We start from the raw sequence: 26,121 nt of genomic DNA, 5'->3' as shown, positions 1-26,121 counted from the left end.
GCGCAGAGCGAGCCGTGCCCCTGCGCCGGCCGCGGCCGCCGGTACCGGCAGAGAGCGGGGGGGAGGGCGGGCTCCGGGCTCCCCCGCGGGACCAGTGCACGGGGGGGGCGGGCGTGGGCAGGGACCGGGACCGGGGACCGGGTGAAGGCGTGGGGGGGAAGAGGGGCTGAACGGGCCCCGGCGGCGGCACCATGAACGCCGCGCAGGGCACGGTGGGCAGCGACCCCGTTATCCTGGCCACGGCCGGCTACGACCACACGGTGCGGTTCTGGCAGGCGCACAGCGGCATCTGCACCCGCACCGTCCAGCACCAGGACTCCGTATCCTTCACCGGGGCCCGGCGGGGCCGCTCCCCCGCCCCACCGGCACCGTTAGCTCGGTGTCACCCCCCGCGGTTGGGAGCACCCTGTCTCACCGGGCGGGTCCCGGCCGCTGCTTCTTCTTACCGACCTTAACGGGCGCCTGCAGCAGGTGAACGCGCTGGAGATCACACCAGACCGGAGCATGATCGCTGCCGCAGGTGAGCCCACCCGGCCCCCTGCCGCCCCGGGCACCGGCACCGGGCAGGGGGACGGTGGTCACCCCCTGCCCGGTCCTGTCTGCAGGCTACCAGCACATCCGCATGTACGACCTCAACTCCAACAACCCCAACCCCGTCATTAACTACGACGGCGTGAGCAAGAACATCACCTCCGTGGGCTTCCACGAGGACGGGCGGTGGATGTACACGGGGGGGGAGGACTGCATGGCCAGGATCTGGGACCTGAGGTGGGTGTCCCCCCTCCAGCAGCACCCCAGAGGTGGCGGAGCTGATTGCACGCTGTTAAACATGCTCCTTTCGCACCATTTTGTTGCAGGTCTCGTAACCTCCAGTGTCAGCGGATTTTCCAGGTGAACGCTCCTATTAACTGTGTCTGCCTTCACCCCAACCAGGTGAGCACTGGCTCCTCCGCGATTTCCCAGCTCCTGCTTTGCCGTGCCTCCTCCAGGTAGACCTGAGGGGCTGCGGAGTCTTACTTTGGCAAATGCGGCAAAAAATCTGGGGCTGGGAGAGGGTGGCCTTCCTGGTGGCACAGACCCGCGAGCTCTCCGTGGCGTTGCTGGACAAGCAGCCGCCAGCTTCCCGCGCCCAGGCTGCTGCTAGGAGCTTTGGGTCAGTGTGGGAACACAGCCCGCATGTCACAGGAGCTGCCACGACAGACACCAACGTTGCTTTGTGCGGTGGAGGAAACCTCCCCGAGCAGCGGCGCTGGGAGCGAGCAGGTACCGCGGGCTCACGTTGTGCCTGCAGCAGGCGTCCATGCTGCAGCCCGCGGGCTTTGTCCGCTGAGCTCGTTTGCCAGCTGGCGTGTTTGTGCTAATTACCTGGTGGCTGTTGCAAAGGGAGAGCGTAGTGGCTGCGCTGAGCCTCTCATCCCGTAGGAGGGGACACTCCTTTGGGGCCATCTCTATCCCAAGAACATAACCAAGGGGATGTGATGGGAGTGGAACGGGTGGCACAGCGTGGGCTGGGAAGCTTGAGGGTGGCACCGCTGTGAAGAAAAAGCATCTCAGGGCCAGTGGCGCCCGTTACCTTTAGGACTTTGGTCAGATTTGCTCAAGATTCTCCCGTCGGTTCAGATGCTGTTGATAAACAGGGGGATGGCAGGGGCTTGGGAAACGAGGCTGAAAGGGAGCGCGGTGCGTTAGAGGGGACGGCGGTGAAAATCAATACGTATCATTGCAGTGTTAATAAGCCGTCTGGTCCATTTTGTATTCACGGCGCTGCAGGGTTTGATTGCAGACATGGCAGTGTGAACCTTGTGAAAAGCTGACTAATAGAAACGTTTCTTTGTGCATTTGATTTTGCAAGGTTTAGTTTTGCAAGTCCAGCATTTCAGACCAGATTTGAGATCAATCTTTGGACCAGAGTTTACCCAAATGCTGCTGATGCTCCTATAGTGCTGCGTTGTGAGAATGTATTGCGTTAAAACAAATGCTGTTGTACATACATCTTACATGTGACATAATCACTAACCAAGACGCTGCCGCGTTGCAGAAGTGTTGGTTTGTGAGCAGAGCACGGTAAACGAGTCCAAAGGTGGCAGTATTTATTCAGATAACTCTGGATTGCTCTGCAGTCTCCTGCTTCAGCATTGCTCATCCAGTTATCCGAGAGAGATTTCTCAAGGCCTGGGAAAAGCCGTGATGGCTTTAGCAATTGCACTTACACCTGTAAAGAGCGGGCTAAGGACTGAGGTGTCCAGAAGATGCTTCCGCGCTGCGCAGTCAGCTAAATGTATCGAGCGATGGTTGTCTTCCTCAGAAAAAAGCCTTTGATCACAGGTACAGGATTAGCTGTGCCTGATGACCTGATCTCCTCTAGGGATTCTGCTAAAAATATGGACAGCGCAAGACTGTCGATAAAAGCCCTGGTTTTAGTGGAGAGCCGCCAGCATTATCTTGTGCTCTGAGCACAGGATCGGAGCCAGAACTCCTGCCCTTCAGCTGGCTCTTGTCCTTCCCCTGAGAAGGGGAGAGAGAGAAAAATCCATTTAGGCTTGTGTTTTTCAGGTATCTGTACACTCTTGAGTGCTTCAGTTGTTCACTGGCCAACTCGTGTCTTAATGCCCGCTTCTCAGACGTGCTGAAAATAATTTGGCTTCTGTGGATGTTGTTTGGAGCTGTAGCGGTTCTGGAAATCAGGCAGCCGCTGTCTGCTCTGGGGTTTATAAAATTAGCAAACACTTCTGGAAAGGTAAACAGCCTTTTTGCAGAGTGTAATGTGAGATTAGCGCTCGGCTGGCTCTCAGCGTACAGGAGTGGTCAGCAGGCTGCTGGAGCTCTGAAACAGCCTTGTGCTGGGGAAATAAATAGGCAGAACAGGACCCTGATGCTTAAAACCAGAGCAGGGCTCCACGCGGTGCTGCACGGGCGCAATCTGGGCATCAGCTTGGGGCTGCTGCTCGTGGGGTTCTCAGAGAGACGAGGCTGCTGTTTTCCTGCAGGCAGAGCTAATTGTGGGTGATCAGAGCGGTGCCATTCACATCTGGGACCTGAAGACAGACCACAACGAGCAGCTGATTCCAGAGCCCGAAGTTTCCGTGAATTCAGTTCACATCGACCCCGATGCCAGTTACATGGCGGCTGTCAACAGCTCGGTGAGCTCCGATGGCCTCGAACGCGGGATAGGATTTACGGTGCTCCGGCAGCTGCTGGGCTGTGCCTCCCGTGGGCAGAGGCAGATGGTTTGCACGTACCAGCTTTGCCCTGGCTTTGCTGTGCCGCGGTTGGACGTGGACAGACTGGGTTGCTTTTGGGTGGGTGACCACCAGCCCCGGCCACACATCCCCCTGTCTCGCCGCAGGGAAATTGCTACGTGTGGAACCTGACGGGCGGCATCGGAGAGGAGGTGACCCAGCTGATCCCCAAGACCAAGATCCCAGCTCACAACCGCTATGCCCTTCAGTGCAAGTTCAGCCCCGACTCCACGTGAGTGTGTGCCAGCCCCTCACCTACCTTTCCTGGCAGGCAGAGACCAGCTGTGCCTCCAGCTGTTGGCTGATGCTGGTTCCACATGGGACCATGCAGATTCCCCAGGGAGGAGCGGGACAGGACACACCGGGACTGGGTTGCTGTCAGGGGCATCCCAGCCTCGTGCACCGGAATTTCGGTGAGCTTTGCTGCCACGAGCTGTTCTTACACCTGGGATCGAATTGCTGATCTCGGAGAGCAAAGTGGTGAATTCTGCGTACTCCGTCACTGAGTCTGGCTTGAATCTCGTAAGGCAGATGACGTAGGTGTAAAGAAATCTCATCACAATGAATGCAGGTCTCCAGTTGATTACTGCTCCAGGCCCCCATTAACAAGAGGCCCTTAGGTGGACAGCGTGACTAATAAGGTTGCCCTCACATTTCTCTTCCTTGCAGGCTCTTGGCTACATGTTCTGCAGATCAAACTTGTAAGATCTGGAGGACTTCAAACTTCTCTCTGATGACAGAGCTGAGCATTAAGAGCAATAACCCAGGGGAAACGTCCCGGGGCTGGATGTGGGACTGCGCGTTCTCCGGGGACTCCCAGTACATCGTCACAGGTGAGGTGCTGCTGCACTCCTGCCCTTGGCCCACCGCTTGATTTGGGCTACGCCAGGCCCCCAGCAGCAGGGCCTGCACTAGCACAGGGCTTAGCGGTTTCTCTAACTGGGACATTGCCAAATGCTGGTGCACCGGTATGCGCGAGGAGACAACACCCAGCCTCGCGCCTGCAGCGCAGTCTGGTAACTCCCGTAAGCATTTTGCCTGTGCTACAATAGGGCATCTGTTTAAACTGGAGAGATGATCTTCCTGTGTGCACTTTATTTCACCTGGTAGCAGCGCTGCTTGCCGTACGCAGCATGACAGTCCCTTCAAAACATGTAATTTCCACAGTAACTTCTCTTTGAAATAATTAAAATCTCACGTAATACAGAAATGCGCTAAGCCTGCTCCCTTACCCGTCATCAACAGCCCTAATAATGGTGTTGAATGAAGCAGGAGAGAAGTCTTAGAATAATAAAATAAAAGTTTAAAGGGTAATGCAATACATCCCACTCCTCTCTTCCCTTTCTGTTCCAGCCTCCTCTGATAACTTGGCCAGACTTTGGTGTGTGGAGACGGGAGAGATCAAGAGGGAATACAGCGGCCACCAGAAAGCAGTCGTCTGCCTTGCTTTCAATGACAGCGTGTTGGGATAACGGTCACGTGTGGGAAGGAAAGGACATCTGCTTGTTTTCCCTTGTCTTACAGTGGCAAGGACCCTCTCTGGAGCCCGAGACATGCACTTGTAACCATCCCCTCCTCTGATGGAGAGGGCTCGGTCTCTGGCAGAAGCAGCTGCATCTGCTTGGAGTGAGACCAGGCTTCAGCTCCGAGCAGATCATTACCGAAACGCGTGTGGCCTCTAAGGGAGGCCGCTTGGACAAAAGGGAATGGGAGAGGGAGGCACAGCCCCACTGAGGGGAGCTGGGTATGGTTCGGCTGGAGGAATCCCTGTGGCATCGGCTGCTGACAGCTTTGTGTTGTTCTTGTACCCCAAAGTGGAAAAAAAAAAACCACCAGCCTTTCTACGTGACGGCATGGGCTGAGCAAAGAGAGGAAAGGCAGCTGTTGTCTTGTTTTGCAATCCCTTTATTCAAAGTGTATTTCACAGACTTGGAGAGCTGCACTCTTATAAAGCCAACCACCCCCAACAAATGTAATAACCTTGTGTTGAACAGGGCCTGTAGCCACAAAACACTAGCTGCTCCACGTGATTCCTCTAGGCCTGGATCTCCTAATACCTACGAACAAGATGCAGCCCTGGAGCACAGCTGCAAATAAAGTGTCTGTACTGACAGTGCTGAGCCGAGTCCTGTTATTTTTTCTAAGCTCTCCTGAACTGCAGCGTGAAATCAGCAGGAAGCTTTTGGGGGATACTGTAGATGTTACCTTCCTCGTTGAAATCAGAGGCTTTTCAGGAATCCGGTTCAAGTATGCAGGGCAGCGAGAGGGCATCCGCAGCTGCCGGCCTTACTCAGGGAGGTAATAGAAGCAGATAGACACACAAATGTTGCTTGGAAAACAGATGTCAATGCAAAGGTAGATCAGCCGCTGCTTCCCCGGACCTGCCAAATGAGCAAGGACAGAAGCAGGATGAGAGGAATGCTTTGCAGTCCTGCGGATACGAGTCCCTGGGGAGCCAAACAGATGGGAAGCCTCAGGGAATGACCTTTCTCATTAAAGCTGGAGTCAGACGGAACAGAATGAGAGCTCGGCAGGCTGCTTTTGGTGAAGATGAAGGTGACAAGTATTAAGCCAACGGCGTCGCAGGGGACTGCTCTGTGTTGCGGTTGTGCCGTGCGATCAGGCTGCGCTGCCCGGGGAAGGGGGTGCAGAGCCTTTCCCAGCAGGTCGTGGGTACGAGCCAGCGCTGGGCCATCGCTGAACAACGGTTTGATTTTGAACTAGAGGTCACTTGTCCTGGACCTTGGCAGCCCATCCCGGGACACGCATCAGATTTTGCGCAGCAGAGCCTGCTCCTCTTAGATGTACTAGAAACAACCGTGCTTCCTTCTTCTGCAAAGGGAGGCGTACAACTTACCCTGCCCTCTCCTGACCCAGAAGATGGATGTCTGCTCGCACAGGGCTTGGACAGCCTCCCCCAGGCTTTTGGGGTCCACTTTTTCCCCTGCCAGAATGCCCAGGAACTCCCGGTAGTACTTGGTCTGGTTATTCTGATGTAGCAGCTGATCAGTCTGAAAGAAATGTCCCCGTTAATTCCTCCTGAGGCGCTTTGCCCCTCCTGGCGCTGCCCTCCGGCCCCACAGACCTGCTGTCTCTCTCCAGGCACCCAAGGAGCAGTCTCTACCCCAGCAGTAAGGGCAGGGATGCTCGCTCTGTCCGGAGCAGCCTCCTGGGGGTAAGGCTGGAGCGGGGACAGCCCGCGGCCCCTCGCAAGCCCTGCAGCTTGGGAAGCTCTTATGGGCGCTGCATCCCTACACTCCTCTGGGTTAAACACTGCCCATCGCTTTCCAGCCAGGTGGGAATGGCCGCCGAAGGGACAAGGAGCCCCCGAGGAAATGGAGAGCAGATGGTAGGGGCACAAAAAAATAAGGCCTTCTGTCTTCTTGAAACAGAATCTGCCCCCTGCCCACGCATCCATTAACATTTTGTTCGGAGGGTCCGTATACATGATTTACTCCAACTTTTTCCCCTGTGAATTGGCAACAAACCCCCTTTGTTTTTTGTTTCCCGGAATTTTGAGCAGGTAACAGAATCCAGTGGGAGCGGGTCCTGCGAGAGCCCTGCTATTCACCTCTGTGGGACACATCCCCCTTCCCCAGCCTGCGACTCTGCTGTTTCTCACAAGATAAGATGTCGGTAGAACCGGGAGTTGCTGCTCTGAGCTCGTGCGCTGCAAGCCCGGGGCTGCAAGACAGAGCTCTGCTCCCGCGTAAGACGCCAACCCAGCCCTTCCCCAAGAAAGCTCTCAGAGCCCCCCAAAATAGGGGGCTGCCACTGCTACCCTGCTGCTGGGAGAGCCCAGCGTTCATTTAGACACACTTGGGATGCTGATGTGCAAGAGTCACCACCGTGAACACAAACCCATGCAGGACAGGGCCTTCAGCAAGCTGGGATTCTGCGCAAAGCCCAATTCACCACCCCCGTCAGCTCAGCCACCCCCGGGGAACAGTCCCAGCAGCTGCTCACTCTTTGCTCAGACGTGTTGAGAGATGTCTGCAGGGTCTGGTGGTCCCAGGCATCCATCCTCCTCAGGTAGCACGCGTGTTGCTCCACCGGCTTGTAGCACACGTAGCCCTGCAAGACAGATCATGCCCTGTTACAGCAGGCAGCGGCACGCACCGCAGCTGTCTTTAGAGCCAAAAAACCAGACATTCCTCCTTTTGCCCTGCATTGTCTTTCCTAACTAAAGGTGCTGAGAAAGGCACCAAACAGTAGTAGCTGGTAGATGTTTTTCCTGGTCTACACCTCCTGCTCCCACCCCAGCGGCTCTTCTCTCAGCAGCCTGGGCTCCTCCGCTCGCATCCCCGCTAACGAGGCAGGTAATTATCCCAACACACTTACGTTCCTGCTGTCATACAGCACCACGGCGGTGCGGTTACTCTGCGAGGTTATGTAGTAGGTGACAGTGCTCCTGGACTTGTCCACCAAGGCTGTCTGGTTCCTCAGCGGGTCTTGCTGGCCCTGGAGCGTTAGCCGGACGAGCTGCGAGCCATCCTGGGCACAAAGAGGGTGAGGGCAGCACCAACCATCAGCTGTTTAGCGCTCAGGCACAGCATCTCCCTGCCAACATCCCCACCCGGACCCTTCGCTGGTCCTTGTTGCTTCTCTGAATTATTTAGCAGCAGAGAAAAGCGGGCCCTGACCCAAGGGAGGGGGGCAGATCTGGGAAGCAGACGGCTCTCCATCGCGCAGGGCTCGGGGAGAGGCGCCGGTGCCCCTCGCGCCGAAGGCACCCACCCTGCCTGGGTGCTGCTGGAGGATGGGGACAGGGGACTCGCCAGCCTCTGCCGCCGCCACGCACGGCGGGAGGCTGGGATCTGCGTCCCCACCAGCACGGCTCGCTGGCAGCAGACACAGCAGACACGCTCCCACTTCGTCTCGGAGGCCACAGCCACACGTTGGAACGCGCCTGCTTAGCAAAAATACCAGCTTGCGGCTATATTTACAAACGGTGCGCTGAAGTTCCTTTAATTGGCGCAACGGCTTCTGGCAGGTGCGTTGCAGGGGTGAGACGGCTGCTGCTCGGCTCCCTGCCTGCAGCGCTGCCGCCTTCCTGCCCTCCTGCCTGCAGGCTGCCTGCCACGGGGGTAACCCGCCAAACCCAGCCTCGTCTCACCCCGTTCCTCCCTCCCGGCACAAATCACGGCTGTGGGCAGGAGTTTTCCTGCCTGGATCGGGATCCCTTACCTGGGCAGAGCCGGGGGAGAAGCTGAGAACCCCCACAACGCTGATGCCAACAACTGCGAAAAACAAGGCAACGGACAAGATGATCCAGAACGTCCTGGACGGAGCTGTGAAGTGTGCTGCCGCCCTCCTGTCCTGGGAGAAGGAAAGAGCTGGAGTTAAACTTAACCCTTCTGCTGGTTGTTCTTCACCATGAAACGCACTTCCCGCTCACAACAAATCACTGTGCAAACCGCTGGGGTTTGAACGCAGAACACCCCAAAATAATGCCGCTTTTATCCCAGAGCGATGGAGTTTCAGATCCGACACCCCAGTAACCAGCACCCCCACAGCCGAGCACTTTCCTCCTGCGGCCAGGGGAGTGTGCAAACGCTGCCCGCCCGCCGAGGAAGGGCTGGAGCAGGAGGCTTTCCGCAAACAGGGGCGGCTGCTGCTGCGCTTTAGCAGCAAATGAAATTATTTCGGTTTATGGAGGAAATCCCCGGGAGAACCATCAGCATTTGAAACAGGCCCCATGCACAGTGATCCTGCTTCCTTGCCCCTCCGTGTGTCTGGCTGTATTTTATTTTTCTTGGTAAGTTGTTCTCCACGGAAACCAAGCAAAAGAGCTTGGCATCATGCGGCAGTTCTAGTGGCTCGATTAAAATTCACTTTAATTCTTATATTGAAACAATTCAATTTAACCTAATGGCACATGAAAAGCATTTTTACAAAGCAGAAAGAATGTGCTTTCAATAAGAGAGTTTCGACCACACTAAAAAAAATAACCTGTTTTTCAATCTTCTAAAGCACATAGAGAAATTCAGTAACTGCCCATGGTTAGATTTGCTACAGCTGCCCAAACTCTTCAAGCCTCTGGGTCAGTTACTGATCTTTTTCGGTGATACGTAACTTCCAGATACATTCCACTGGAAAAACAGCGAGTGTTAACGCAGTTAAAACTGTGCTTAGCTGAAATCTTCTCAATTCCAACGCGACAGAGCCCAAGCCCTACAGTAACGGGCAGGGTTTCAATAGCTAACGAAATTCCCTCGGGTGGGAAAGGTGCAAATAATGAAATCCAGCGACTCCTGTCCCTCGTCAGGCTGCGGTTCACGTGTGCTCGGGCATCCCGAGCGGCTCTGCAGCCTGCGAGCCAGGGTTCTTTGGCATCTCTAACCTGACCGCGCTGCCCTGCCTTGTTACACAATCGGTTTATGCCGTGTAAGTCCGGGCACTTACAAGAAAATCCAGCTGATGGAGTCAGCTGCCTTACAAGGAGCTGAACTGTGGGGTGCTGAGGTTGGGGATGAACAACACCTTACCAGGATCCACGGGAACGGCAGGAGCTCAGCCCCTTCAGCAGAGGAATCAAGCAAGCACAGAGCGGGGGCTCTCTGTGCGACAGCTGGGGGACTGGGGATACTCACTGCAGGGACAGCATTGCCGGTGCCGTTCCTACCCTCCATCCTCCGCTTCAGATGAGGACCTCGCTCCTGCAGCTCTGCCGCCTGACGACACACAGACTGTGCATGATCCCAGGCTCCAGGCACGCCTGGGAAACCTAAGCATGCATCTGCCAAACGTAAATAGGTGTCCCTGGCAGCCAAAGGGCTGCCCAGCCAGGAGCTCCTCAACTCAGAGCTATGGGGAGGGTGAAACCTTAGAGCTGCCACCTGGGGAGAGGAGAAGGGAAAGGGGGGGCGGTAAAACCCAGGGCTGCGGAGCGATGCTGTCAGTGCATAAAACCGCTCTTCCTGCTCACCTTGCGAGGCGACTGGAGCCGGGCAGGTGGAGGACAATCGGGGGCTTTGTGTCAGCCCTCCCTGCTGGCAGGCCCTAACAGCGGGACCGGGTAAGTCTCATTAAGAGATACAATGAATAGAGAAAAGTGGCAGCCTGCCCTTGTCATCAGTTATTTCTACGTTTCCACATGAACTTTGTGCTGCCGGAGCTCCGTGGGCTGAAGCCAACTGTTTATCCTGCAGGCTGCTGCCCTGCAAGCCTCGGCTGCACAGACACGCTTGTGTTCCACCTACGGACCTCGCTCCGTCCAGACCCCAGGGAAAAGGATCTCCGCTACAAAGTCATCACCACAACCTGAGCTGCGCTCGTGCTAACACCCGCGTCCCGTGATGAGAAACGCCCCGTGGGGAACAGAGATCCCAGGTCGCCAGACTGTGATTTTTCTGAGTGGTCCAGGAGCCCCCATGAGAGCTTTGTGATTTTGAGATCTGCCAGACAGACACAACCGACTGAATGAAGGCAAGGAAAAGCTCAACAGAATTCCTTCATGTGGAATCCATCAAGGGAAAATATGGCTTTTAGACATTTTCCTGTCAAATGTGGCCCAGGACTGATCAAACTCAGCCAGAAGGCGGCTCATCTTGGGAGTTTCTCGTCATCAAAGCACTAGCAGCTCCTCTCCCTGCTCACCTTCTTTCCTTCTGTAAGTCAGAAATGAGCTATTTCAGTAGAAAATCACCATTTTGTTCTGGCACACTGCTTCTGTGGCCAGCGTGAGCCAACCAGCCATCACGGTCACTCCTCTAAAACAGCAAAACTGAGAGTGCAAGATTGCAGCGTCCCGTGCTGCAGCTCTGATGAGAACGGGAACGGTGTTGGAACAGTCAAAACCCCAATTCTGCTTCTGCAAACCGAGGCGTTAGAGACCAGGCAGCGCTCCCCGCAGCACAGCCCGCTCACTGGCTTCTGCTGCAGCCGAGCTCAGCACAAGAAATTTGAAAAAAATCGCTGCCACACGCAGACGGGGTGTTCTCCCCCTTGAGATTTTAACAGCCACACAGCAAGACACTTTTCTTTAAGAAATTTATGCCCTGCCAACGTAAGGCCCAGGAACAAGGCAAACCCCTCTATAAAACATCATTTGTGAAAGAATTATTGTGAAGGGGAAAGCATTCTGCACTGTGCTCTGCTCTTACTCAAAGGAGCAAATCCCAGCCCATGCTAAGAGCCCCGCACAGCTCCGGGGGCTTGAACCAGATATATACTCCAGAGCTTGGATTTCTTTCCCCGATGCTGCACATGAGGAGTAAAGACGATGATACACACAAACTGCGCCCCTAACTCACAGGATTTCCACACAGCTGCACCAAAGCTCACAAAGAGACCGCAAAATAAGACACCACCAGGGGAAAGCAGGTTTCTAAGTTTAATACGGATTCAAGTAGAGGCTTAAAAACCGTTTGGAAGTTGATACAGAGTTTAGAAGCATGACCGACACCTTCAGCAGCACATTTCAGCATACACGAATTGAGGTAATGGTTCCCTTGTACAGTGCTCGGCAGGGACAGTGCGCTACTTGAGCAAGGCTGAACGCCTCTCTTGGCATTTACTACTTTATTTGACATATTCTGAAATTATAAGCACCAGATACAGGAACCGAATGAACGAACACACCATTTTCGGACCCTACCTGCAGTAAACCCATAATGTCCACTTCCATGTTACCCAGATAAAGTGAAAAGTTCTACCTCTTTCTCTGTGACTGCGTATGCCTTCTAGCTGGAGACTGGAAGAGGGAAGAGATTACCCGGGCTTCCTTACACAACCCCCAGCTACAAAGGAACACCCTTTTACAAGACCAACTAATATTCTGGTAACACCGAAAGACAATACGAACTGCACGGTTATTGCTGTACAAACAAGGTGGCAAGTCTACTTGTGTCGAGCATCCGAGTGGAAGGAAATGGCACCGACACACTGCTAGAGCTGTTCAGCCGAACAGTGGGAGAAGAAGGAAGGCCGGTGTTTAAATTTATCTGCTGACAGTGGAATCTATGGAATAAAAGCATGTTATTTGCATATATAATTTTTCACTTAATTCTGTAACGCAAAAGCTGTCAACTGTGGCCTTCGATTCAGCCAGCATAAAAATCTACCCCGTAGTCTGAGCATCACCCAAACCCACCTAAAGATCAAAATGAAATTATCACCTGAGCAAGCAAGCACTCCTCTTCAGAGAAGCAACTGGTGCCAGGCCCCCACGCCAGACACACGTGGAAGATATTAACGTCAGGTATTTAAAGGAAGCACGTGCCATCGCCACACACAGCCAGTATGCTCTCAGGCTTATTTCGGTGGAAAGCTGTACTGTGCACTACATCCATCCCCCCTGGACCGAGTGTTAATTCTGATTCTGCAGCTAAAGCCAAGGCAAGCGGCTGTTTTGATGCTGAGGGAAGTACAAGGACTAACTCGGTACTAATCCAGTTATTTCCGGGAAGCAGCAGTAGTGAAGGACGTCCTATGTGGTTACAGACTTTCTGCATCACCAAATGCAAAAGCTGAGGAGAATTAAACCTACTGTGACCAGTACATTCCTCCTATCCTCCCTTCTGGGAAACAAGATATATTATCATATACTATACTTAAATTTATATTTTAAATATATTCTGATATATATTTAGGATCAGGGTAGTTCTTGTATGTACATGTACTTTACACATACATCCAACGCTTGGACAAATACACTATACAGAAGACACCGTCTGTGTTCTGCGAGTGGAATCATGCTAATCTGCATCACAAGTGCAATTTGCAACGGTCAAATAAAGGAGACAAGATTTCAGTTTCTGTGACCTGACGCAGTGGGCTGCACTGCTTAACAGGACCCCATCTGGAAAAAAAAAAAATATATATTTTTTTAAAAATCAACCTAAGGCTAAGCGCTAATTCCGCTAGCCACCACAAGCTTTTCCAAACACAGCTGCTAAGTTACTTCACACTCCAAGAGTCTTTTCCCTGAATAAACCAGACAGAGCCACAGCTCGTCCAGGCGAGGACACACCACAAGATGTGGGGTTCTTTTCCTCAGATCAACCAGCTCTACTTTCAACTCAGTCTAGAGGACAACGTGACATCATATATCACAAACATTTGGATAGATGTGTTGCTTATAATTTAAAAAAAAGCCCCAAGCCCACAAGACGTGGGTGACACCATAATGCCCTCTTTGTTTCAAAGTGCATTTAAAGACTGAGATGTAAACAAAATCATATTGAGAGGACAGAAAGGTTAAAAAGCTAAGGGTTGCTAACTCCAGGTGGTATCCTAGTGAGTACATTACTGTCACAAGGTGATTAACAGGGGCCCTCCTTGGGGTACCGCTGCAGAGGCTGCAAGCACTTCGCTATACTAATCCCCCAGTGCAGGGAGAAGGTCGGCTATGCTATCGACATAGTAATCAGGAACCAGGCTCTGCCTGGCAGGACAGTCGCTCTCCTGGTGGCCCTTCACTTCGTCCAGTGTGGTGACCCCGGTAAGCGTCAGCAGGGTGGTGAGGCCGCAGCTATTGCCCATGAGGATGTCTGTGTCCAGCCGATCTCCCACCATGATGGTACGAGCAGGATCAATGTTGAACTCGCTCACCACACAATCAAACATGTACCGGTTGGGCTTTCCTATGATGAACGCCTCGCGTTGGGCTGCCGTCTCCACTGCTTTTACCAGGCAGCCAGTCCCTAGGGAGAGAAGAGAAAACATTGATTAGAGGCTGCAGGAGATTCTTGGTATCCACACGAGCTGATACAGAACCGCAGAGTGTTACAGACAGGACAGGCAGAGTCCCAAGAGAGGCAGTGCACAAAACCTGCCAGGAGGCTGGAATACCATCCCACATAGAGACCAAAAAGGAACCGCTATTCCCTGAGTAAAGGATCAACAAGGATTCCTCCCCTTTGGAGAGCGCAGTAAGGAGCAGGGGAAGCCCAGGCTCCTGGATAATGCTACACTGAGGTGCAATGAGATGCAGGGCTGGGCCCGGGGGACCCTCAGAGACCAGGGATTTGCCACGGGCGGCTCTGAATGGGCAGGGGCCACCACCCCGCACCCGCCGGGCAGTAGACAAGGCGCCCGCACGCCCCCCCGGCCCTGCATCCCCCCGCCCCGCGCACCGGGGATGGCGGTGCCGCCCTCGAGCGGGAGCCGGTGGTCGCGGTTGGTGCCGACAAGGAGGCAGTCGGGGCCGCCGCGCAGGAGGTAGCGCAGGGCCTGGCACAGCTTGGCGTAGCTGAAGTGCTCATCGAAACCGACCAGGACGGCGCGCACGGCGGGGTCGAGCGGTGCCTGGGCCCAGTCGGCGGGCGAGGGGCCGGGCAGGGCGGCGGGGCCGGGCCCCAGGTGCGGGATGCCGACGGCCTCCAGCTCGGCGGCGAGCGCGGGACTGCCCAGCACGTAGGCGGCGGCGCCGGGCGGCAGGGCTTGGCGGAGGTAGCGGGCGGCACAGTAGGCCGAGCCGAAGACGTGGCGGGGCTCGGCGGGCGGGAAGCCCAGCTTCCGCAGCTTCTCAGTGTAGGCCGCGCGCGTCCGGCTACTGTTGTTGGTCACGTAGCAAAGGCGCTTGCCCGCCGCCGCCAACCGGCTCAGCGCCGCCGCCGCGCCGCTCACCGCCACCTCGCCCCGCCACAGAACGCCGTCACAGTCGAAGAGCAGCGTGTCGGCGGCGCTGAGCACGGCGCGGGCCGCCTCGGCCTCCAGCCGCCGGCACTGCCGCGGCCCGCCGCCTGCCATGGCCGCCATCTCCGCCGCGCCTCAGCCGCGCGACCTCCCCCCGCCCGCCCCCATTGGCCGCGCCGCGCCGGCCCCGCGTCCCCATTGGGCGGTGGCAGCGGCGGCCCCGCCCACCCCACCGGGAGCCGCACTCGGTGCCCTCTCCCGCCCTTCCGCCCGGCGCCACCGGCTCGCTCCGTTCATTGGTCGCCCGCCTCATCGGCCCACCCCCTGCGCGCTGCTATTGGCCAGAAGCGCGCGGTCACCCGAGGCGTTCCGCGAGCCATTGGGCTGTCCAGCCGCCCCGGGGGCTCGTTAGGTAACTCGTTAGGCAACTCGTTAGGCCCCGGTCCGTCCGGGCACGGAGGTCGGAGGTCACCGGGGCCTGCGGAAGTCGGGCACTTAGCGCCGTCCAACGGCACCCGGGCCGCGGTTGGCCCCGGAACCCCCGCGTGGGGCCGCGTTCCCCGCCGAGCCCCCGTGGCGGCCCGTCCCGCGGCACGCGGCCCGTTGTTATGACGACACGGCCGTAAAGCCGCCATCTTGGCGGTGCGGCTCGTTGCGACATGGAGGCCGCGATGGCAACGAGCGCGGGGCCGGCGGGGCTTACGGCAGCCGCGGCCGAGAAGCGGGAGGGGGCGGCGGCCGCGGGCTCCAGCTCCGCCGCGCCGCCCGCCGGCCCCGCCACCTTCCTCAGCCTCCCGGCGCCCTTCAGCGAGGAAGGTACCAGGAGCGGGGCGGGCGGTGCCGCCGCCACAGGGCCCCGGCCGGAGCCGAGGGGAAAGCGGAGCCTGGGGGGCGGCAGGGCCCGTCGCGGGGTGAAGGGGGGCCTGTCTGTGGTGGTTCTGTCTGCGGGGGGTCTCCGGGGCCCGGCCGCCGGGGGATCGCCCCGCTCCGCCCCAGAACCCGCTTCAGGACAGGGGCGAAAACACCCCTCGGTACCCCCCGCCCCCGGGTCCCTTCTCTGCGGGCACAGCAGCTCACCGGGCCAAGCGGAACAGAAGTTTTCGGTGTAAACGGTGCCGTGTTTTCCTAAACCGATGACTGAATTTTAAATCCTAGATGAAGATGACGTGCATAAGTGTGGTCGCTGCCAGTCGGAGTTCACCTCCTTGGAAGAATTTGTGCAGCACAAGTTACAGAAGGTCTGTCAGCGTGCTCCAGAAGCTCTGGCTGCTGCATCAGCAGGTCTCCTCAACCAAGAAGTACAAAAGGTGACAGCAGGCTTCTCCTCAAGCCGTGGCTCAAAATAATTAGGATGCAACGGTCTGTTGGGTTGGAGGGGAGAGAAAAGAATACAATGTTTTTAAAGGTAATAAAACCTTTCTGCTAAAAATGTTATCTGTTACAGCAGGTCGTTCCTTCTGTCGAGGAGTCCATAACTGTTGCTCATATAGTTGTTGAAGCGTCTTCAATAGCAGAGGAAATCAGCAGCGCATCAGCTATAGTAGGTGAGCTTCGAGACGCTTGCCTTTGTACCCCTGCTGGGTTAGGAACAGTTTGCTCCTCTGGTGTCCTCTTCTGTTTGATTTGTGTTGTAGTTGTTATGTGACACCTCGGTGTCACTGTGACTTGGGACTGAGCATTACCTCAAAGGTGCGAGAGAGGCATCCCTAGAACAGCTTTGCAATTCTCTCCGCATTAATACAAATTAGATTTAAAGCTCTGTTCCAGGAGTATCCATTTTAATATTTATGCTGCAATAACGAGAACTTTGCAAAGACCTGTGTTCCAGACTTAAAGTGACTCTTTCTCCTTCTGACTGCGTTAAATGCTGAAACAGTAAATTGCTCTAGTTGTGTAAAGTTCTCTTCTGTAAAGAACATAACTGTCTCTTTATCCTGTTCCCAGGTAGTGGGCACATCAAAGAAGTCATTGTTGCAGGAGACCATGTTTTTGAAAACCCAAATGGTCATGTTGATGGGGAAGTCACTGAAGAGCAAAGCAACCCTGACGATCAGGAGCAGGATATTTCCACAGAGCTGATAAAGGTTAAGCTGCTGGTTAATAAAGAAGGGCGATATGTATGTGAATTATGCCAGAAGACATTTAAAACAGTGAGTATCACTTCTGCTGTGTCTGGGTTAGCGAGTTGTTTAGGCTAGCTGTGAACTAAGATATCTAAAGGCTCGATGTGCTTCTCTGCTGCATGTTACACTTTCAAAAGGACAGTTCTAATTTCAGAAGGAGCATTGTTGTTCTGTACAGTTGAAACGTAAACTCTTTAGCTATTTGGAACATCTTTTAAAGTAAAATTCTTTCTGTAGGCAAGCATCCTCAAAGCTCACATGATCACTCACAGCAGCAGAAAGGACTATGAATGTAAACTCTGTGGAACTTCCTTCAGGACAAAAGGGTCTCTGATTCGACACCATCGGCGTCACACTGGTAAAACAGCTCTCCAAAATAAGAGTTCCTTGTTGCTGGAGTGCACTGTGCGTGGTTATCTAGCTTCCAGTGGAATTTATTGCTGCTTTCTATCTGCTGCCGAGCTCAGACCATGGAGCTCCCCAATGTTTGGGGTGCTGGGAGGCAAAACAAGGTTCTGGGATAAGCACAGTCTGCTCGCTGTAGAAAGCTGAAAGCGTTCTTCTAGCAGTTTATCGCCTAGAGCTAATACTGGCCATGGTTAATTTAATACTGTTGTTTTGATTCTTGTCATTTCCAGATGAAAGGCCTTACAAATGCAAGAAATGTGGGAAAAGCTTCCGGGAATCAGGAGCTTTGACTCGGCACCTGAAATCTCTGACACCTTGCACTGAAAAAATCCGCTTCAACATGAACAAAGAAATAGTAGTCAATAAAGATGATTTGCCAGCAGGTCAGTGATGCTTGCATTGCATCTGATAAAACCGAGCATGGTCCTGGCACTTGACTATAAATTCTTTCTCAGTTATGAAAAAAAGTTATTTCTTAGGTATTCAGTTTATAACTTCTGTCCAGCATTAAAGTAATTTGTAGAGGTAAACTATTAACCTGAAGCACATGTAGCCAGGTGTTGGCTGTGAAGAACGTTTCAGAATCTGGTACAAAGATGGCTTTAACAGGCACCTCATATTGTGATACACATTTTGTGTAGGGCACAGCAAATTGGTGAGGGGTGACAGTATGCCAAGTGGTTTATTGTGCTGCTTTTCTTGAAGGATCCTGTAGTTCAAACGCAGACACCGTTGCATCAATAGCGAGTGAATCCATCGAGACTTCACCTGTCATTCACCTTGTGACAGATGCAAAAGGAAACGTTCTTCATGAAGTCCACGTCCAAATGCAGGAACTTCCTGTTGTAGATGCGAAATCCCTGGACCAAGACGTGAGTGTCATTTCTCTTAAATATCCTTCATGTGTTTTATGCAAAGAGGTATTTTGAAGTATTTCACCTCATAAACAAAATTTTCTTAGGTGCTAAGAATAAATCCGTGCGGTGGAAGTAAATGGTTAATTAGGTTCTTTTTCATCTGAGAATATAGAATGCAGACTCTGGTCTGACCTTGTCTGGCCATCTGCCACTGCTGAGCTTAGCAGCACGTGTATAGCGTACACCCTACACAACCAGATACACTACGTATCTGGACGATACAGAAAATTAGAGGGTGTTTTTGATGACTATTGCCTGCTACAAGACTCTGGTAGGAGCAAAGGCTTCTTATCCCTTGGACTATATGTTTCTGGAGTACAGAATTCAACTCCCTCCCCAATCCGAGATCATTCCCTTGTTGGGCTTTCAACCCTGTATCACAGCGTTACACACCCTAGAAAGAATGACTGTCGGAGCAATGTTGCTGTAAAGAAAGGTCTGTGTTATTTGCTGTACCAATTCCGGACTATTTATTCCTTCAGCAATCGCATCCTGAGGAGCTGCCGTGTGAGGGGGAAGTGAACAGTGAGAATCTGCTGAGGCAGGCCATGAGGAATTCGGGTATTGTGATAGAGAGAGTCGCTATGGAGGAAATGCAAAAGCCAGATGAGCCTGCTGTAGCTGCTACAGAAGAACTAGAGAATGAAGTGGTGGAAGTAGAAGAGGAGTCTTGTGGGGAACAATGTGTTGAAGTAGAACAAGTGGAGTCTGTATGTTTGTATTCCATAAATAGATTAATTTTTAAATCTTCCTTGCCTGCGCTTGGTTGTGGACAGCCCTGTTAGCCTCACCACCCTGCACGTTACCCTCAGCGCGTTTCTCCCTGTGCCTGGTTTTTTATGTCAATTTTTATAGTTATGTTTCTCACACATGCTTTAAGTGTAGCGTTAATATGCACGTGCACGCTCTCTCTTCTGTTAACAATATAGATTTCTTGTCAAAGCTGGAGTGTTTAATTGGGAATTTGATTAGCAGCACTTTATTTATATGCACTAGTATAACAATATTTATGTTTTACTGTTTTCTTTCTGACAGACAGATACAGAAAGAACAAATGGGTACAAAAGTTACATTTGCCCACACTGTAATGAAGCCTTCAGTGAAGCTGCTTCCCTCGAAACACACATCAAAGGTCATTTAGGTAAAGTTCTACTGCTTATGCTGTTTTCTAAAATGCACTGTCTTACTATGATCTTAAGCATAGTACAGCTTGCTTTGTTTCAGATTCCTTGCTTTACGTGGCTGTGAGCCATGCAAAATCAATTGATTCTTAACACACAAATATGAAAAGGTTTACTTTGGTTGAGCTCTACAATAGAGGGTAAAAAGAAATACTAACTCCAAGTTTTATGGCCTGCACTGCATCCTTGAAAGTAGAGTTTTGTGATGAGGCCAATAAAAAGGTTAGTGAGCCAGAATAGGTCGACAGGCTGGAACTCCTGCTTGAAAGGCACCAAAGGCCGGAAGAGCAATATTTGAGCAGAATTCACTTATGAATGAGACAAAGCCCATACACGCAATTGAAAAATAGAATTTCCCACCTTCTCTGGGCTAATTATTTTCTAATAATTTTGCTATTTTTGCTACAGCTTGTACTAGATACTTGCTATTGCTGGTTGTCCTGTATGAACCATGCGTTCTCTCTCTTTCTGTCTCTAGATTACAAGCCTTTTAAGTGTGAAGAGTGTGGCAAAGAGTTCACCAAGGGCTATCTGCTAAAAAAGCATCAAGAAGTGCATGTCAATGAACGGCGTTTCCGCTGTGGAGAGTGCGGCAAGCTCTACAAGACCATTGCACACGTGAAGGGGCATCGAAGAGTGCATTCTGATGAGCGGCCGTATTCCTGTCCCAAGTGTGGCAAGCGGTACAAGACAAAGGTGTGCCTCCCTCACAACACACTTGCCTTGAGGTTTTCCTTTCCAGAGCCAGGGACTGGGAGAAGTCAGGAGGCTTTGCTCATGAAAGAACAAATGCCAGCTCGCCTGCCTTTTGTAAGAGCAGAAGCTCCAGAAGGAGCTTTTGTTTTAGTGGGGAAAAGAGGGACAGTCTTAATAAAACCTTCACATTTGTGAAGAAACTGTTCCTTTGTGTGTGAAAAAATTAAATAGTAATACACCCAAGTATTTACCATATCTTACATGAGAAGAAGCCCTCAAAGGTGTTGAATTTTACCCTAGAAGCCAAAATACTGCTTGCTTGAGTTTGTCATTCCCTTTATCTGCCCTTCTCTTGCTTCTCTCTTTTTACAGAATGCCCAGCAAGTTCATTTCCGTACGCATTTAGAGGATAAGCCTTATGTCTGTCAGTACTGCAGTCGAGGCTTTCGGGAAAAGGGCTCACTGGTCCGCCACATCCGGCATCACACGGGGGAAAAGCCTTTTAAGTGTTACAAGTGTGGGCGAGGGTTTGCGGAGCACGGCACTCTTAACAGGCACTTAAAAACCAAAGGTGAGATGGCAAAGCTCGTCTGCATTGGATGTGTTTTGTTCTAGAATTTGGTTTGGACAAGCTGCTTTTTGGCTGAAGAGTGGATCTAATGACCTTCGTCCAAGGCTACTCAGTTATCCGCATCTCAGTTGCATCAGAAGGAGATGCGTTATTTTATTTTTTTTAATCTACATTAAGGAATATTTCTATTGTGATCTTTCTGACCAAAAATGATGCTGAACAGCCAGCCATAAACCAGTTCTAATATAAAATCTAGATCACGTAAATAACGACAAAGATAACAAAAATAGAATTTGCATTAAGGATCTTAACTGCAGGAGTGCTGTGAGCTCCCTGCTCCAAACTCTGGCTTAAGTGGTCTCCGCAGTGTCAGCACTGCCCTAAGTGGGGAAGACAGACCCTACCCTGTACAAGAGTCTACCCCAGACTGTAAAGTGGTTCTGTTCCAAGGCTGTACACAAAGAGGGAGAAAATAAATGTTTTCGCAAAGTAATGCTAGAGAGAGGTTGATTACTGTATTGAGAAAGAGGTGAGGAGACTGTAAAAACTTACATTGTTACGGTTAAAGTTGCCAATTGGGTGTTTTTGGCATTACATTTGTACTAGTTTTTGGGGTTTATGAAATCCTGTAAAAAACACAAAGTATGGATATTCTGCAAGGAAAATGTCTTAAGCAGAGTTTTAACTTCTCACAAATAATCTTGTTTGATTGGATTAGTCGTACTGGACCCGCTGCTCTTTAGCTCCTAAGCATGAATTTTCAAAATTCTTCAGGTAGTGATGATGACGTATTGAGATTGTAAAGGACAATACAAGTTTACTGGAGGAAAAAAAATAGTTTCCTAGATATATACTGAAGTGTAATGCATAAGCAGAAAAGATATACCACTTAAAATATAAAAGTCTTACTGTATGTTCTTCACGTACGGCTTTTGAAATCCTGTATGGTTCTACGCATCTGAACTTAGTTGTGTATTTTTTGAAGTCACACTGGACAGTTGCTCTGCTCGAGGCTCAGTCCTATTGTCTGGTGTCATGTAGGCCTCTCGTAGGCCATTATTTGTCCTGTCTTGGTGGGATGAGAGGCTGTTGTCTGACTGCTGGTTGCTTGTCAGTGACATCCTGTTAACAGGGTCTCGTTTGTGCTGTGTAGTATTTTCCAGGTATTCCTGTATTTGAGATGGTTATGAAAATTAATGTTTTCCTGGCATTTTTGGAATACCATTCAGGTGGCTGCCTGCTTGCTTTGAAAGAGGTGGAAGAAGTGATGGTGTCTGAGGAAAGTCAGTCAGCTGACAACTTAGCTGCAACAGTCATTTCTGAAGATCCTCACACTGTTTTGGTAGAGTTTTCTTCAGTGGTGGCGGACACTCAGGAATACATCATTGAGGTAAGAGGTGGGGCAAACAGCCTTCTCATTCTGAACTTAGCATGGTATTTTGTCAGTAAAAACTGCAGTTGTGCATGTTCCTCGTCTAAGCTTTTGGGAGAAAGTAAAACAGGATCTGGCCAATGCTATCCCTGCCTGCATGACCCTAGGAATAAGTAGGATTAACCTTGTTCGGAAGGAGAGCACTGGGAGCCTACTCGATGGTCTCCGTATCTCAAAGGAAGATCCTTTGAAGTGGAAGATCCTCCACCCTTCTGAAGCCCTGCACGTAACGTAGGCAGGAAAATGAGAATGCAGTGAAGACTGACAGTAGTTCATCACAAGGCTGAGACCAAGAATTTCTGACCATACCAGATTTTATGTCCTCACAAACTTGCTTCAGCTTTCCCTCAACTTTTACCTACTATTTTCTCCCATTTCTATTTAGCTTATTTTGTTCAAAATAATCTCTGTTGTTTTTAACTGTCCGTGGCTGCCAAAAGCAATGAATTACGCATTTTGCTTTCTCCCCCTTCGTGACAAAGAGCCAGTACTCATCCGTGCAGAATGACACAGTTCATTTATTGAGTCCCTTTACTGCTGCCATAGTTTTTCTCCAGTAGGAGAAAAATCTGCCAGTTGGCCAAGTCCTGCTGAGAGAGGATGTTCTCTTTCGGTTATTTGTGAGCACTTTGCATTACTTTCAAGTAGCTCTTGATAATGGGATTTGGAGGGAATTTCAAAGAGGAGTTGTCCTGAGAGTAGCTGCTGCATTATGTGGGAAACAGAAAGACTTTTGTGAAAGATCTTAGTGTCTTATATCTTGGCAATAAAAGATTTTTTGGGTAATAATCTAAAAAGTGAATCGTCATATTTTGTCTTTCAAGACTGCTACTGAAGACATGGAGACCAGCGAAGCAACGGAAATAATAGAGGGAACAAGACATGAGGTAAAGCATCTGCATAAACTATTATTTTGGGGACTTGCTGTAGATGAACCGAATCACTTCTAGTGTCTAAAAGTCATGCTAAATAAATCCAGCTTCAAATAATTAATTCACCTACCTCTGTAGTTTTGCAGACCTGTCTGTATTAAACCATAATACTGGTCACAATGGGTTTGACCGAGCTCTGTTAACCCCAGATCGTCCCAGTGATGGTCGCTACTGACTTGCGTACATAGCTGCCAGCTGCGTAGAATTGTACGATAACACTTCAGCTGTGGAGAAATGGTCCTCTTAAGGCATTCCTGAGTGCTAAAACTAATGGTTGCTGCAAAGTCAGGGGCTGGCTAGGCTCTTGAATTGCATTCACTCAGTTGAAACGTCTGGGCGTGTATTGTTAAGGTTTTTCTGTACACAATAGTTTGACTTTCTGTAAGAAGTGCCCTGCTAGTGAAACATCTTCAGCAGCATGAGATGTGACAAGTTCTAGGAGTCTGCTGTTCTCGGGGTGATGGGAACTTCAGTGAACAGCTGGACAAAACAGGAATTAGATGCTACTTGTTTTACTGCTCTGCTGCTCATCAAGCAGGGTTTATAGTGATGATAATTGTCTGTATTTCTAACAGTACAATACACTGAGAAATAATGTGGCCTCGTTTCTCTTCATGTAGGTCGACAGCCACATTATGAAGGTTGTGCAACAAATAGTAAATCAAGCAAACTCTGGTCACCAGATCATTGTACAGAACGTCACCATGGCAGAAAACTCTGAAGTAGCCACAGATGCTGCAGACACCATCACCATCGCCACCCCCGAAAGCCTCACGGAGCAGGTCGCTATGACGCTGGCGTCTGCTATCGGAGAAGGAGCAGTGCTGACCACAGAGGGTAGCATCAAGACGGAAGAAGCAATGGTGACGATGGTGGCATCCGAGGACATTGAAATAATGGAACATGCAGGAGAGTTTGTGATCGCCTCCCAGGAGGGGGAGGTGGAAGTGCAGACTGTGATTGTGTAATGAGCAGCATGCAGCTAGTGACAGATGTTAATGTAAAGCTTACTATTTTTCTCCAGTTTGGGGAATTTGATCAGTCCTAAGTTTGCCATTATAATTGTTCAGAGAGCAAGGGAGAGAATGCTTCTATAGGTAAGTGGCTTGACAGGATGGTACAGCCCCGAGATATTTTCTGTTTAAAATGGAAATAACAGTAGTTTAAAAACCTCTGCGTGGTTATACTGTGGAAGTGACTGATACGTCATATTTGACAGGCTCACTATTTTGTACAGCTGCCTCAAATAAAGGAAGATCCTTTGCAAAGCATTTACCTCTGACCACAGGACAGTAGTGTGCTGGTGTTTAAAAGAATCCAGAAAGTGAGCAACTATGTAGGGTCTCATATGAGACTACTTAATCATATGCATTTAAAAACCAATCAAGAAAACCAAACCTAAGGAGTTCCGGTGTGCATTCACCACCACTCAGAAAACTTTCATGCCTTTAACCTCACTACTTTAGTCCTCCTAAGGCATGGTACTACAGTATTTTTCTTTGTATTTTGTGTCCTGGGCAAGTAGCCTTATGTACTGGTCTATGAAAGAATGCATTATTGTACCCTTGCAATGCCAGGCAGGCTACTCTGAGAGCTAGTCTGTTGGTGTGTAAAGCCATATTGTATATGACCTTTTTTTTTTAAACCATATACGGATTTTTAATTGCATATTGTACAGATTCAGCATGTAAATAAATACATTTTTAAAAATAAAGTTATTTAAAGTTCTTACTATATTTTTTCCAATTTCTGCTCTATTATCACTAAACCAAGAATTTCTGGAAAGAGAAGAGAAGGGAACAGGGCTACTTGACCCTGTGCTTAAGAAACCCTCATTGTTGGGTGAGTCAAACATGCTGTTTTTCCCCAAACAAGCACAAGCCTCTAAAAGCAGCCGGTACATCTCTGCTTTGGAATCTTTCAAGCGATGCCTAGTTGGAGGGATTTCAGAAGGCGATTTGCACAGCTGTAAGTTTGCTTTTGTCTTCTACTGTTAAGGCGGAGAGTTTTCTTGAGGGACACCAATGAAGTGCCTTTCAGCGTCCACCTAGAGAATCATAGAATCTCTGGACAGAAGCGGAAGACTGTATCACTGCTGTGCTTCTGAAGTGGCCTGTTCAGTGAGGCAGGTGGGCAGCCCTAGAAACAGCCTCAGCAACTGTAACTTCTGCTGCAAAATGCCCAAAATACAGAGAAATGCCTAAGACGTGGTTGAGCCTCTTACTGTGAACAGGTATATCAAAAAATGGAATAAAGATGAGAAATGCCGGAAGGATTAAGTTTGTAATCTGTCAAGACCTCTATGTCCAGAGCTCAATATCAAATACCAGAAACCCTTTTCAGGATGCTGAAATTCTGCCCCGAAGTCCCACATTTTCATGGCTCTAAGGCTGAAAGGACATCTTATTTTGAACGAGCTGAAACTAGCTATAAAGAAAGAGACTTACCAGGTAGACATAGCACTAATAGTAGTTTCCTTTCTGAAATTAAGGTGCTCCATACTAGTACAAATTTGCCGTAGAACATGGTTTCTGCAGGCTAAGAATCTGCCCATAATCATGGGGTTTTCCAGCTAAATACATGAAACCTATTCCATGTATTGTTAACAGTAATGGGGTAATCATTTGTGAAAAAGGTACTCACAAAAAGATGAGCCTTCCTCAAAATTCACAGCAGCTATTTGTTAGCTCATCCCTTGCTTGTACACACAGACAGAAAGATTCACTTCAGTAAGATGGACCCAACTTGCCTCTCCGTACCAGCAAATTCACTGCTGGTCCCTCTTAACACGGAAGCAAGAGGACAAGGCTTAACCTCAGAGATCTCACCAAGTGAAGTAATTTCCACAGTGCTCTGTTGAGACATTGTTAATCAGAATACTGCTGCAAATAGTAACTCACAGCTGAATACAGCCAGCTGGGAGTTACCGTTTTCCTGCAGGGGAAACAAAAAAAAATAAAATAAAAATCACATGAATAGTTGACAAATACTTGCATTGAGATGTCTGTCGCTTCCACATGTGGGATTTTTCTATATTCCTGT

General features: G+C 50.7%; 4 protein-coding genes across 5 annotated transcripts; 2 read left to right on the top strand and 2 right to left on the bottom strand.

Moving 5' to 3' along the window:
• Window positions 1–128: 128 nt before the first annotated feature.
• Window positions 129–5,359, top strand: MLST8 (MTOR associated protein, LST8 homolog). The gene is made up of 8 exons (XM_063345148.1): window positions 129–320; window positions 469–520; window positions 606–768; window positions 858–933; window positions 2,988–3,140; window positions 3,347–3,471; window positions 3,909–4,072; window positions 4,593–5,359. Exons 1-8 carry the CDS (start codon window positions 192–194, stop codon window positions 4,709–4,711), a joined length of 981 nt encoding a protein of 326 aa, XP_063201218.1. The 5' UTR covers window positions 129–191; the 3' UTR covers window positions 4,712–5,359.
• Window positions 5,328–11,868, bottom strand: BRICD5 (BRICHOS domain containing 5). The gene is made up of 7 exons (XM_063345135.1): window positions 11,839–11,868; window positions 10,168–10,241; window positions 8,427–8,625; window positions 7,581–7,733; window positions 7,206–7,313; window positions 6,097–6,250; window positions 5,328–5,620 (listed from the first exon to the last, which is right to left on the bottom strand). Exons 1-7 carry the CDS (start codon window positions 11,866–11,868, stop codon window positions 5,526–5,528), a joined length of 813 nt encoding a protein of 270 aa, XP_063201205.1. The 3' UTR covers window positions 5,328–5,525.
• Window positions 11,561–15,030, bottom strand: PGP (phosphoglycolate phosphatase). Its single transcript, XM_063345149.1, has 2 exons — window positions 14,318–15,030; window positions 11,561–13,885 (listed from the first exon to the last, which is right to left on the bottom strand). Exons 1-2 carry the CDS (start codon window positions 14,940–14,942, stop codon window positions 13,560–13,562), a joined length of 951 nt encoding a protein of 316 aa, XP_063201219.1. The 5' UTR covers window positions 14,943–15,030; the 3' UTR covers window positions 11,561–13,559.
• A 226-nt stretch (window positions 15,031–15,256) lies between these two features.
• On the top strand, window positions 15,257–24,876 carry E4F1 (E4F transcription factor 1). 2 transcript variants are annotated; one of them, XM_063345143.1, is made up of 14 exons: window positions 15,257–15,635; window positions 15,975–16,126; window positions 16,267–16,363; window positions 16,764–16,969; window positions 17,180–17,300; window positions 17,581–17,733; window positions 18,056–18,222; window positions 18,750–18,977; window positions 19,303–19,408; window positions 19,927–20,144; window positions 20,517–20,715; window positions 21,945–22,105; window positions 22,972–23,034; window positions 23,700–24,876. In XM_063345143.1, exons 1-14 carry the CDS (start codon window positions 15,479–15,481, stop codon window positions 24,045–24,047), a joined length of 2,376 nt encoding a protein of 791 aa, XP_063201213.1. In that variant the 5' UTR covers window positions 15,257–15,478; the 3' UTR covers window positions 24,048–24,876. The 2 variants fall into 2 exon arrangements, with proteins under 2 accessions (XP_063201213.1, XP_063201212.1); XM_063345142.1 differs by having other exon boundaries at window positions 16,264–16,363.
• Window positions 24,877–26,121: the final 1,245 nt, after the last annotated feature.

The sequence above is a fragment of the Chroicocephalus ridibundus genome, chromosome 8 (genome assembly GCF_963924245.1).
Source record: "Chroicocephalus ridibundus chromosome 8, bChrRid1.1, whole genome shotgun sequence".
Classification (NCBI taxonomy): domain Eukaryota; kingdom Metazoa; phylum Chordata; class Aves; order Charadriiformes; family Laridae; genus Chroicocephalus; species Chroicocephalus ridibundus.
The sequence above is the reverse complement of the archived record's forward strand: the minus strand, read 5'-3'. Positions and strand labels throughout refer to the sequence as shown.